Source organism: Leuresthes tenuis, unplaced genomic scaffold, assembly GCF_036924035.1.
Source record: "Leuresthes tenuis unplaced genomic scaffold, fLeuTen1.0.hap1 SCAF_20, whole genome shotgun sequence".
In the NCBI taxonomy this organism is placed as follows: domain Eukaryota; kingdom Metazoa; phylum Chordata; class Actinopteri; order Atheriniformes; family Atherinopsidae; genus Leuresthes; species Leuresthes tenuis.
The window spans coordinates 6741378-6755288 of NW_027325374.1; the positions used below are offsets into that span (position 1 = coordinate 6741378).

General features: G+C 40.7%; 2 protein-coding genes across 4 annotated transcripts in view; both read right to left on the reverse strand.

The window, feature by feature from the left end:
• cdc42ep4b (CDC42 effector protein (Rho GTPase binding) 4b) overlaps nt 1-1566 on the reverse strand; it is a 319915-nt gene extending 318349 nt beyond the window's left edge. For both annotated transcript variants that reach the window (XR_011909186.1, XM_072373244.1), the window contains exon 1: nt 1364-1566. The gene's annotated coding sequence lies outside the window, so the exon portion shown is untranslated. The remainder of the gene's footprint in view (nt 1-1363) is intronic.
• Nucleotides 1567-6783: 5217 nt separating this feature from the next.
• Nucleotides 6784-13911, reverse strand: part of sdk2b (sidekick cell adhesion molecule 2b) — an 85557-nt gene continuing 78429 nt past the window's right edge. Inside the window, exons 44-45 of one of the 2 annotated variants that reach the window (XM_072373635.1) lie at nt 9407-9463; nt 6784-8906 (exon numbers count right to left, since the gene is read on the reverse strand). In XM_072373635.1, coding sequence (XP_072229736.1) covers nt 8484-8906; nt 9407-9463 — 480 coding nt within the window. In that variant the 3' untranslated portion in view covers nt 6784-8483. The remainder of the gene's footprint in view (nt 8907-9406; nt 9464-13911) is intronic. The other variant, XM_072373636.1, reaches the window with a different exon arrangement.

Consider the following 13911-nt stretch of genomic DNA (forward strand, 5'->3'; position numbering starts at 1 on the left):
AGGGATTAATGAAACAGGGTGTTATAAAGTGGGCCTGCAGACTTTATGGTCATTGTAGTTAAAGTCAAGTACACACTATACTGCTTTCAATTAAAGTCTGATGGATGAGGCTGAGCAGGTATAAAGCCACTGTGGTGTAAATTATCCTGCTCACTGAGCATGTCGGCCATGAGAGGCAGGTGCCAGGCCTGAAAGCCTGAACAGGAAAAAGTCACTAATGACCCAGGGTGGAAGACAAATTTGTGGGCGAGGTATGATGTAAAAGAAGCTGTTTTAAGCTCTTACTGGATTCTGGAGATTTCACTGTGCTTCGAAGTGTTACTGTGATCCCACTGAACAGTATTAATGTTACATAACTCTCAGTGAAGGGAGCTGATGCTCAGAAGCCCAATCTGCCCCCGCTCTGATTAAATCATATCCTGTCCTCTCGCTGGAAATAGTTATTTGGGACACTTATTTCAGACTCTGCGTCCTAATTCCAAATATTAGGTATCTACCAGCTGAGGGGGGTAGTTATTAATAATGTGTAAGAGGCTGGTCCAGTTGTTTGTGGACTCAAGCTCCTAATGAGGATCCCAAACGTGAAATGGTCCACACACACTGTTATTTAATCAAGTTTAGGATAACTTTCATTTCGTTGAAGTGGACTTGGGCCTTCATGTTTTTATGCAAGTTCATGATAAATTATAGGCCGCAGTATTTCTGGTAAGATAGATGATCCATGCCAAAAGCTAATCAGGTCAGAAATCTAAAGCATTTTGGATTTGGATATCTCCTGACATTAAACAGAAAAAATAAAATGTTGGAGGAGCTCTGCTTGACTTCATGGCCATGATTCATGCATGGTTTGCAAGTATAATTATCCTGTGATACAGATTAAAAATATTTGACTCCAATCACACAAGCCAAGATTCCCAAAGTGTTCTGAAGCAGAGGCTTACATGGAAACTTTGGCCTCAGAAGTTTAAATAAACTTAATTCGTGACTTTCTTAATGTTATGGGCTGCCCTGAACTTTTCTAGTCCTCGCCAGGCTGATAGAGGACACAGAAGACGCCAGAGGGCTCATTGTTGTTGCTCCATATGGGACAGCCAAGAGCCCGATGAGACTGCCAGGCGCTGATTGTCCATGAGCAGATTTGACATTCAAATGAGATGCAGATTTCACACCGTTGGCTTTACTTCAACCTACGTCTGTTCTCAGACTCCACTGAGAAGTCTAAAAACTACACAAAACACCATGACCGCAAACAAAAAATTACTATAAGTTCTAACTTCCTGAACAAGCCTAAATTCGAGGAATAAAACAAAGCGTTACTGCGCAGTCAACCATAAAACAATAGTCACACATGAAGTAATGTTACCTTTCTTTGTAGTCCACGCGAAGGAGAAATTTCCGGCTGTATTCCACTCAACTTTTCGTAAAGACGCAAACGAACTGCGAGCAGCGACTTGTAACAAATTTAGTTTACTTTCCTTAGAGAGAGAGACACGGGAGAGTTGTGGAAGGATTGTCCCCGTACTGTTGTCCCAATGTCCGTTTAGTTTGCATCTGTGTGGCGCACAAAGCGGCCCTCCCCCTCCCCTCACGCGCCGGAGAGAACCACCCCCTGCTGCGGTTTAAAGGGCCAGAGACCTATTAATCCACAACAATGGAGAGAACTTCAACTTGGTGGGGGCTCCCAAGCCAGCTGTTTAAGACTAATGGCTGTGAAATAAGATCTTAAAGAAGTTCAAGGAAAAACACACTCCAGAGGAACATTTTAAAAGGTGTAATTAGATGAATTGATATTCTGAGAATATATTTTTTGTTTTGTTACAACTGGCAAGCTTCTCTTAGCTGACTTTAAATAAACAGCTTATATGGGTGCTGTTATCTCAGCCTAGAATTAAGCCACTGCAATCTTGATTTTTTGGGGGGGTCAGAGGTGACTGTGGTTGTGTTTAAAATCACTGGCTATCCAACTTTTGGACACTACTTTGGTCATTTTCTGGCAGCATTTTCTGAATGATGGTTTTGATTTTCTGCTTTGCTCACATTTTTTCATTTCTTACATTTAGCACATTGTTGCACAACTAAACTATTTGTTCAGACATAAATAAAACATTCCACTGTATAGAGAGCACTGATATTTTTAAAATAAAGCCAAAATTCTGACTCACTCGAGGTTTAGAAACCATTTGAATGTCTTCTATGTGTCAACTGCTAAAATAGTCTGGCCCCACAAAACCGCAACTTTTGACCTTGTCTTATGTTTTGATTGAATAAAGGAAGAATAATGTATCAATATGTAAGCTGTAGAGGTGCTGGTGACTGTAGTGGAAGAAGGACTCAGAAGCAAGTACTTATGATAGCGATTTCCATTGTGTAAAACCTCAACCAGAAGTTAAACTATTACCTTAAAAAAAAAACATGGGGCAGATAGCACAACATTTTCCTCTAAAATGCAGTAAACTAGCTAAAGAGTGTACATTACTTTGGTTAACTGGACAAAGTCCAGTTCCTGTTTTCTGTGTTCATCTGGTTGATTCTAATCTATTTGTTCCTACATGTTTACTCTATCAAGACATGAAAACAGCATTCTTACTCTGGTCAGGGAGAGGGAAGAGTCATATTTTACCTTTGGTCATCCTGTCATTATAACCTCTTTCTCATGTATGACACAACACAAACAACAGCTTTTACTCTGTAATAACCTGCGATACATGTAACTGTACTACATGTTCTATAAAGGAGATCAACTGGTTAAAAAAATACTAAAATTTAGAAAAGTCAATTCAAAAGTAATTGGTGTTTTTCTCATCATTAGTATAATTAAAGATCCAGGCATATTGGTTTATTTTATCTCTAACTCATAACAGCCATGAATATAATGAGGGTAGACATGCTGTCATTTTCTCCAATTATTTCTGATCATTTCCAGATTGCATTAAAAATTACCTTTAATTTCACACTCAAAGGAAATTTACAGTGTCTGATGTGTAGCACATTGAGGCCATCTAAAAGTCTGCATGTGTCATCTGGCTGTCAGGTGTGAGCTTTAGCACAACTCTGGTAACTTCACTGACGCCCACCTGTCTGTCAGAGCCGTATTTGTCCCACCTGTAAATACCATTATAGGTCTTATAACTGATGAGCCAATTAGCAGCGTAGGGTTTTACGGGATACTCTGTTTGCGCCTTTGTGAAGTGCAGAGGGTGTGTAGGCAGGAATGCCACACTTTGATCGTGCATTTGCCTGAAGTGGGCCCCTTATTCATTTATTGCTTCCTTGTGTGGTTTTGTGTTCAGTGTTACATACAGCATACAGGCTGACGAGGCTGCAATGAGAAACGGGTACAGGAAGTAGTCTTTTCTCTAATAGAAACCTGTCACTGGGGGAGAAAAAAATCTCTTTTCTTTACCATCTAGGACTTCATCCAACCAATTTCAGTAATCAGTGTTACTATTTTCACTTTGTCTCAGATCCCTAAGAAAGTCTTCTAGTTAGAAACTATATCCAAGCTGCAAGATAAGTGGTCTGAAGGTCGACTGGGGCAAAGGGACTTACTAAAATCGCCTCGACCACTTTTGTGCTCTTTCCCATAATACACATTAATACAGAAACCAATTTAAGCTTCCAACAAACAGTACATTAGAAAGGCATTCAAGGAGGGAACATTCTATTTTTCAAATTAGTATCCTTTCACAAACTGCCAGTGTATCCTCTACAAATCCCCAAACCAACCTAAGTGAAGCTCACAAATGAGGCAATTAAATTCATGGCTTCAAAGTCCTTTGAACTACACCTTCTGTCTGAATCCTTTAATATTCCAACTGTGGGTTCTCAAAGCTCATCGTGGCTATTTAGTACCTTGTGCTCCCAGCATCTCATGCTTTTCTCTGTCATTCATTTCCTAAAGGGGTAGGCCACGGGAAATGAACATTTGAACAATTGAAATACCTCCTGTCTGTGATTCTTCTGTCAGATGGAAATTTCCCATGTGTTTTTAAAAAAAAAGGGATTAACACTCTGGACACTCGTTCCAATTCTCTGTTCCATCCTATCCCATCTAATCTCCTCTCTTCTCATGCCTATGTGTTTAGTAGGTTAGCCCTGGATGAAGCGACTGACTGTGATCCAATTAGCATCTAACACCATCTGACATTGTACAAGTGTCTCCGTTTTAAAAGTATGTGTTTGTTAGTACAGCTATTTTAAAAAAAAAAGTCTCACTCATGCCCTATGTGCTGCTTATAGATGTGCATGCAGAGGAGGTGCAAAGCACCAACTAGGGCAGTTTAGCAAGTGATGAGCCATTGAATTGCGGTTATCTTGGAGCACAGATGAACTTAGGAGAGACATTTGTAACCAGATAACAGGATTTCACAGCATCTGCACGGATCCAATTTATTGCTGCCCTGAGTGGCATTTAGGTTGGGTGGAATTTCATCAAATAACTAGCCATGGGCAGATCCTTCATGTGTACAGAAATTATTTATACACGGAGCACTTCTGGCATTGTGCGCTCACATAAATCTACATGTTTTTTGTTTTCTTTTGATGTTCTGATGGCATGTCACTGCGAGTTATTGTTTAGCAGAAATACAAATTCTTGGCACAATTAGACTGAGTTGAGGTCTTTCATAAGAATGCAAAGTTTAGTGTTTTGGTGCACAACACAATGAGAGGATGAAATGAGTAGCAGGGAATGCAGTCTGAAGGTTATATCAGTGGTAATATTGTATGACGTTATACACCAATGAGACACTTTATAGGATCTGAAATGCATCATTAGAGTATAATATCTTTTGATGCCAAAATCAAAGAGGCAGAATTAGGACATTTAACTAAACCCAAACATGACATAATCAGTCCAAACCATCAGCATAGCCAACAAACTGTTGCTGGATTTCTCATTAATTTCTTTCTGCAGATACCTAAAAGGTTTTGAGTTTGCTCAGTTCTGGCTTTCATCAGCAACACAATTATAGTGTGTGACAGGGATGAAAAAAGGAAGACTGTATATTGTATTGTTGCAAAAATTAAGACTGGATTTACTTGATTTCCGAGTGGTGATATTTAAACGCTCTGCAGTATTAAAATATCAATCCAACTTAAGACCTTACTCTGAATAAGACACAGCCATGTAACTAGTATTTTCTAAATACTTTAACACTGAATAACGTCATATTTGGAGCAGGCTGTATCAAATTAAGCTAGGTGGAGTTTATGTTCTTTGTCACAGTATGTAGACATATATACATCTTAATCACAATATTACATTTTCAAGGCATCTGCTTTGTTACAACACATGTTCAAGGCTCCAGAGTTGCCAGGTCTACTCAATATGAGTGAGTTTGGGCTAGTTTGTTTACGTGACACTAGAAACAAAACAACTTATTGTGTTCGTCTCACCAAAACCATGTTTTAAAATGCATGTATACATGTTAGTTCAACCGAAAACATAAAACTGAGCTTTCCTAAATGCCACTGATACATGGGTGGGGACTGAACCACTCCTGCATGTGGTGTATATGCTCGACTAAAATTGGCCTAACAACACTCAGCACATGCTTCAAAGTTCCACCTTTTTTAATCTTTTTGTAAAAATAGTAAAGAATATGTGTCTGTTATTACAATAAAATATTATTTTTTAATATTTTTCTTTTTCCTTTTTGACACAGTGAAACACTGTGATTTAAAAGTAGCCCATTAAGACTACAGGTCAACACGAGGTCGCTGAAAGCATTACGAGAATGTCGCTTTGCTCCAATAAAATCCTGATTTTATAACCAGAGCGTTGTCTGACAAAATCACCATTCAACTAAGACTACATCTGTGCAGTGAATCCAGCTAAGTAAGATGCTCTCCTAAAGAAAAAGTTAAGAACCAGAACGCCTTGAACGTTTACTCACGCAGTCCAGTGTCGTGGAGTTGGGACACCTCGGTCAAAACCTTTCAGTCTAACCCAGTTTCCCAATCCTGGTCCTCAAGGCACACCGCCCTGCATGTTTTCCATGGTTCCCTGCTCCAGCACACCTGATCCAAATGAATGGGTCAGGTCTTTAAGCTCTGCAGATGGCTGAGGACGGGTGTGCTGGGGGCAGGGAACCATGGAAAACATGCAGGGCGGTGTGCCTTGAGGACCAGGATTGGGAGACACTGGTCTAACCTTGCATTTCCGTCCTGTGCATGCACACTGGGACAAGGACAGTAAAATGGTCAGGTTTATTTCTAAACAAAGCTCAACTCACTTGTGTTCGTAACTGTGCTGAGTGTCTTATCAGACAGTTGTTTACTTTGTCTCAAACACAGACCGTTTGTCCAGTGACACAGTCCGGTCTGTTGTGATATGAGCTGGCGTGCAACAGCGTGTCACAACCGGGGATCGTGCTACACAGACCAAGTCCGGTTAGCCGTCTAAAGCAGAAATTTAACTGCTATAAAAGTTTTGAGGCTCGAGTTGTTTCAGAGGGTGAACAATTTGCTCTTCTCAGTAGCGTTTAACTTAATTTGCCTATTTGGAAAACTTCAGAATCTCCAAAGTGAACGCGCTTTTACTGTCGTCTGCTGCAGATAAAACACTTACTACATTTCAGCTCTTCACACAACCGCACTTTAAAAAAAACACACAAAAAAAGGTCTTTAAGGTCAGTAGTTGGAATTGGAATATTCCTGTGTATGTACACATATCAAATAATTGCCCTTTTTATTTCAGACTCTCACTCAGCTGAACAAGAGGTTTTTTTTTTCTTTAAACCCATTTCTACTGTAAAGTTTACAACTGAGAAACAGACCTGCTAACATTGAAAAATAATTTATTTCAGAAATGTACTGTGATCATATATTCATTCAGATTCTGCATGAAAAGCTATTGTTGCGTACAATGAAATCACCCCACAGAGAAAAAAAAGTAGATGACATTTTTTTCTGCTTTTTGAACTATGGAAACTAGGAACACACCACTTTGTCTTCACTATAGCGTGATGAGTGCGCCTGGCAGCCGGCTGGACGGGACCAACCTTCTGTGGCGTAACTCCAGGCAGGTTTAAAGTTGCTGCAGGACAATCTTTTTATACACAGACATACAGTGAGTGATCTGCAAAGCTTACGCACAAGAAGCGTAATCACACACACACACACACACATACACGCTCTTAAGCTTCTGGAGCAGTACAGTCACACCTGAATAGTACAGAGTGGTTGATTACACAAAAGGGAGAGGCGATGACATCATCTCTTGGCGCAGGCTCACAGCTGCCCTGTGATAGTGATCAGTGACAGAGAAGCGTTATCCCAACAGGGAAGGGAAAAAAAACACAAACTCTTTTTTTCTCAACGATATCACAGTTAAGCACATCCAGCAGCTGTGTCCACATGTGAAAGTCCCGGACAACAGCTTTGACACTTCAACTTTTAGTTTGGATTTCAAAGCATTTCAATAGAATGAGACTGATGCGTTAATATGTGAGCCAGCAAAGGGTGAAATATGAAATATGGGTTGTGTATGCAAATTCCATTCACATCCCCATCTGTCAGGAATAAAAGAAGGCTCCTGTAGTGCGGGGCTGCAGTCAAGGACACCATCAGCAGTTCAGTCACAACTGGTGCCAGATATCATAAATAAGTGTTTCTCTATCAAGGCAGCTTTGATCCACTGAAATGCACTCACAATAGGACTTGAACATTTTCACTTTAACAGATATACACTCTTTTCATATTTCTGCAGGATCCTTCAGGCAGAGCACAGTCACTGACATCTGACTTCTTTATGCATCCGTGTGCTATCAGGCCAGAGAATTCTTGCCATTGAAATGCAGGATTGTTTCTTCAATGTCCATTCAAAACTCTCTAGGTCAAAACATTTATATTTCTTCAATTTGGCATGAATCCATCTGAATGTCTGTCATTGATCCTTTTTTTGTTTTTGAGCCCAAACAGATACAATGTCCTTTCACTTCCAGATTATGGCTCCATCTTGAGTCTCCATCAATGCACCGTCTGCATTGACTTGATTTGATCTTCTAAGTACGCCTACTATATATACTGTATATATATATATATTTATATATATATATTTATAAATGTATATGTTTGTTTTCAAAGATTCTTGTGACTTTGTACAGAATCAAAGAGATCACAGATGCATGTGTTCCAAAACAGCAAACAAAGAAAAGAAATGACACGCAAAAGTCATGCAAGTAGTTCAGTCAAAAAAATCAAATCAAATAAAAGCGAATAGATGTTGTGGACATATTTTATCAACTGGTGAGAGAAATCAAGTCTAAACTGGCACACTGACAAAAAAAGGTGCTCCAAAAAGTCTTATTTTGTTGTTCTGCATATATTCAAGCTGACTAAAGAAAATACCATGAAAGAAAGAAAAGAAACGTAATGAAAAGACAGACAGGTGTGAGTGACTCTGCATTATGCAATGCTATGGTCTTCTGTAACTCAGGATGATATTTTCAGAAGTTTTTTAATGTCCCTTTTAGCATCTTTTACACAAAGGAGGAGAAGCCGGCAATTGGGGCCCGTGACCCTGGTGCGAGACTGCTGGGGGGCCTGTACAGGGTGCTAGGCTGGCTGGGGGGGTTGGAGCTTTGCTGGGAGGGGGTGGGAGTCCGGCTTCCTTTGGGCCTGAACAAGCTGCCTTGGCCCTGGGGCTGGCCCTGGGCTTGTTGAGGCTGAGGGCTGGGTGAACTGAGCTGGGGTGGCAGGGGAGGTAGAGGGGGTAGTGGTGGTGGGGCGCAGTGCTCCGGTTCCCCTGACTCTGACTCAGTGTAGCTGTAGGCCTGCGCTCGGGATATTCCTTTCTGTTGGCGGCGCCAGGAGTTGTAGTAGGTAGGGTCACTTATGTAGTGGTTGACAAAAGAGTGGGTCTTCTGTCTGTTTGGGTCAACCTCATACTCACTGTCACTGCCCTGGAAGAGAAAACAAAGAGAAAATGGTTTCTGAAGTTAGCATAGGGTGACTCTGTGGTGTTTGCACGTGGAGCATTAGAGGATGCTGATGCTACAGAATGAGAATGAGCATGAAGTTATTCCAATTCACAATTATTCCTTTCTAAACCACACACACATGCGCTCACGTACCTATTTTACAACACGGCACAAGTACACATGGACAAAAGGGTCAAAGATGGTCAAAGCATGACTGTGGAAGGAGGACGTGTTACTGAAGCGTGCACAGTAAACAGACCGTCAACACAAGATGGCAAAGGTCAGTTTATTGTATGGGACTTGTACTGATAAATGGATTCAGGATCGAAGTTCTTTAAAGCCACACTGTGGCAGCAAGACAGGGTTTGATGATGTATTAATTCTACTGTATAACGGGAATCTGGGGGAAAGGATCTGATGGGAACCACTTTGGAACCTAAAGGGCTACAAACATTCAAAGCAGGCAGCCATAGGAACCTCACCAAATGCAGTGGAAGTGTATGTAGGCCACCTGTTCCATATGAAAACACCAGCGCCTCCTATGGGTGAACAAAACAATGGGTTTTACAGCACATCGCCATAACAGAATGATTAAAATGGCTGAGTCATGATGATGATCACACCAAAATACATATAAGAATATATGTATGTGTAGACCCTTTGTGCCATTCTGTGTGAATGGTGTGAAAAGCTAACAAAAGATGAAAAGAACATTCATAAATACTTTTTGTTAGACTTATTTTTCTGTTTTTTTTTTTATTCAGTTTTACTGACGCTCCACCCCGCTGACGCTTGGGCTGGGATGGATTGAATTTATGTCAAGAAACATTCCACATATGCAAGAAAAAAAAAAAGGAGCATGAACGCTCAAACACTAGGTGAGGAAGCTCATTTTCATCTAATTGCCATGAATGCACTCTGCCAACTGGCCAGCCAGCGTGGGGATATTCACCTGGCTACAATGAATGTCAATGCACACTCGATTGTGACAAAATAATTCCCCAAGCAGACTGCTTTAGGCATACATTAATTGTATTAAAAAAGGATAAGTGACCGAGGGGCATTCTCTTCAGAATAGTGTCCTATAGCGATGGTGCTGATGTCATTTGCTCTGTCCCAGGCCCGCTTTTGTTATGTTCCATTCATTCATACGCACAAAAAAGCGTTGGCATGCATTCGATGCATAGACTGTAGAGCCCAGACATCTTTCTGAATATTGCACAGCACATATGTGATGCATATGGCAGTCGTCTCACATTTCCCTCTGTCTAAACACGGTTCATTCCTTCCTTACATAAAGCTCCTTCTCTCTATTATGTCAGTAGAGTTTAGAAATGTCCAAATAGGACACGCTTGGATTTATATATGAGGACAAAAGTCTTACTTTTGATCCTGTTTCTAAACAAAAGAAAGTGATCTCCTTTATCCCCAAAGTCTCTCTTTTACACAACCAAATCAAAGGCAGACATGGCACAAGCTATTTTCCTTCAAGATTCTTCTTTTTTCTTTTTTTGGTTGTTATTCATCTGGATAAAGAGTGAGAAAATGAGATGACTGTGAGTTTGTTGTCCATTTTTAACATAATGACTTTGAAAAGCATTCTGGTCACGCCTTTTGTGTTTAGAAACACAACTCGATAAAGTCTCTTCACAGTAGACCAACAAGACACACTCGGCTACTTCAAGTGCTATTACTTCATTCTGAAAGAATTAATGCTGCCTTGTGAGATAACACCAATCCATGTGAGTGTGGGGGTTAGTGGGAAAGAGTGAGCACAGACCAAGTGTCGACAGTGCTTTGCGTCCTACTCCTGCCTGCCCAAGCTCAGCCATGGAGTGTGTGCAACAGATGTTGTGACTCCTAAAATGTTCTTCATAAAAGTAGACACCATTGCAATCTGTCTGCCTTCTGCTTTTGATTTATCACCACTAATAATAACTCAAGGCTCCAACTGAGGAACCTACAGTAAAGATGCTTGACGATTTGCCTCTGGGGCATCACGGCCGGTGATACAGCTCTTTACTCCAGCTCATTACAAGCTAATTACTGCAGCTGAATGCCGTGAAAGAAGCAGACTTTAGGCATGAAATGCAGCATTGCATCTCAGCCTCAAGGGAGCATCCAGCTTAAGTATGCACAGAAATATGGAAGACAGACACATCGCAGCCCACCAGTGTCAATTATTCAACATGTTTTCATCATTCTGATGTTAAATTAGGCAAAAAAAGAGATTAAGAAATCTATGCAATTAAGTGTTGAAACCTCTTGACAGTAGTTTGTTTTATGATCAGCATGATGAAGTTGCCTTGTGTTCCTGTTTACAAGTGCTAACTATGCTAGAGGGAGAAAAATGAGAGAGAAAAAAAGAGGAACTATAACAATGGATGAGCAGTATATTGACATTTGTTGGGGATGAGATGTCCACTATCAGCAGACAAGTCTGGTGTTCAGACAACTTATCACAAAGAACTTTGAACTTTGACACCAGCCTCACATATGCTGTCATCTCTGTGCTGCTTGTGGAATATATTACTAAACGTGTTCTATAGATTACCTCATGATTAAATGTTCTAAAGCTTTGTAAATAAGGATTTCTTCAGTAAATAAAAATGTTTTTCCTTACTGCTGTTGGGCAAGATACAAAAGAAAAATTCCCCTGGTTAGCAAGCACCACATCCCCCCCTAAAGCGATGCGGGCCCCAATACCGCAGAGTGGGTCAGTCTTTTGTCCTTTAGTTATGGATTATTGCAAAGAGGACAGGGAGGGAGGGAGGCTAGGGCTGTCTATGACACTCTCATTGATGAAGTGAACGCAGCAGGGGTCCCCAGAGACAAAGACAATAACAGTGTGTGCAGGGCTGACACATTCACAGCACATATTTTTTAACATCGTCTCACTCCAGAACATTCAATAGTTGGCTGGCCTTAAAAGAAGAAATTTTCACAATGGAGCCTCAAAACTTGCAAAATGAAAATGGAAAGGTACAAAATCCGTGTATATCACAGAAACACTTGCAAGGAGGTGAAAGGCGGTGGCCAATGGCGTTAATCTGCCAATGACACGTGACAGACCGGAGTTCGAGTCTGATCTGACCCAACATTCTCTAATGTTCTTTAACTTTTTAATGTCATTGTCGCTTGTTAAGGATTACAAATACAAGGTCAGGGTTATACTTTTAAAAAAAAAAGAAAAAAGAAAGAAGCATGGTTATGGTTCAAAACAAACACTACATAATTGAGTTTGAAAATGAAAAAATACAAGGCTGGGGTTCACCATCATGTCATGTCATGGATATCTGCCTGCATGAGCCTTTATGGTGACACCAGTTTGTGTTTGAGCTGTGGACAAAGGTTGCTATTAGAATGAGGCTCCATGTATACATACATATATATATATATATATATATATATATATGACACATACTGTATAAATGCTATGTATTGGAGATTTTGTTGGGCATTAGTTCTGCCCTAAACAGGCTACAGAATGTGCATATAACCATGTTTCTCCTTTAAATGTGATCCATGTTTAAGGTTTCTTTTCATCTGAAGCATCCGATCCACCCACCTCTGTTTGTTTTGTACATGTGCCAGAAAGAAAAAAGAAAGTGTGATCATGTCTAATTTAATTTAACTACTTTATTCTGGGCTATGACACCATGCGTCAAACTGTCAAAACAAAGTGGCGTGTTGTCACTGGTGACAATACAAACATTACAGAGAGTATTCCCTGTTGAGTCTCAGCCAAAGAAGCTACAGTAGCCCACGAGAAGACGAGTGAGACGTTGTAGGAGGAGAAAGACAGATGGAAAAAGAGTGTATGAGAGGGGAAGCAAGACACTTTCATTTCTCTCCCACGGAATGCAACTCTGCAGAAAGAGCACAATCTACAATCCATCTCTGACTCAGAGATGACATCATCCGTCTTCGATCAGTTTCGGACGTAAATGACACACAAAAGACATTGCCACAGAGAACAACCTTGAAAAAAGGAGAAAGCTTGTACTCTGAATGAATAAAATGTCAATATGTCTTTCCCTGCAGGGCAGCAAAGCAGTTATGGTGGCATTGTTACCTTGCCAAGGCAATGTTAGCTTTCTCCAAATCTCCTCATGACGAGGAGCACAATAGTCAACTTATGCCTGCTGAGGATTGCCCCAGGGATTAAAGAGGACAGACAGTGCGGTGTCACACAGATAGCTCGGAGTTATCCGCTCAATAAAACTTCAAAGAGCATTCCTGGACTTTTGAAAAGCACCACCGGGTGCTGATATGGCAGCTTGTCAGAGGTATGGCAGTGAAGCCCTGGGGTAACAGGCAGTGCTCTTTATGTTTCAGTCTATCAAAGATGAACGCCAATCCCTTCAGTGTGCAGTGTGGCATCAGGCGGGCCTCCTCGCCTCACGCTGAGGGGGAAGTTGCTACATTACAGCCATGTTTGACAACACTCAAGTGCGAACGGTAGATATGTCAGACAGGTGATGAAATATCAAAATGATCCATTTGAGGGGATGTTATGGTGCTGTGAAAGATCCTGTCTGTAACAATTCATTGTGGGGAGATTTTCATTTGATCTGGAAATCGGACTCAGGTCTCAATAGGCCTGGGTGAAGAGAGATGTCTGGCTGTGGAATTTACACCAGAGAGATTTTTCTGAGAGATGTTCAAAGATTATTTGAAAAAGGTACAGAGGAAGGAATTCCTAGATGAGGGGAAACAGAAAGCAAGAGAGTACTTTCTGTTTTGATTTAAACTTTTCACGATGTTCCACCTTACAGTTATTTGTGAGGAAACGGGTTGGTAAAAAAATCATAAATAGCATACTGGATTCGTATGAAAGACACAGAGTAAGGCATTTGGTTAAAGAATGATCAGGGTTAAAAACAACTCAAGTCAGGGTGGCAGACAGGCAGGCTGATCAATGAGGATAGAGACTCAGAGAGTAAAGCACAATGTATTGATTTCGCTCTCTTACTGAGATAAAGCA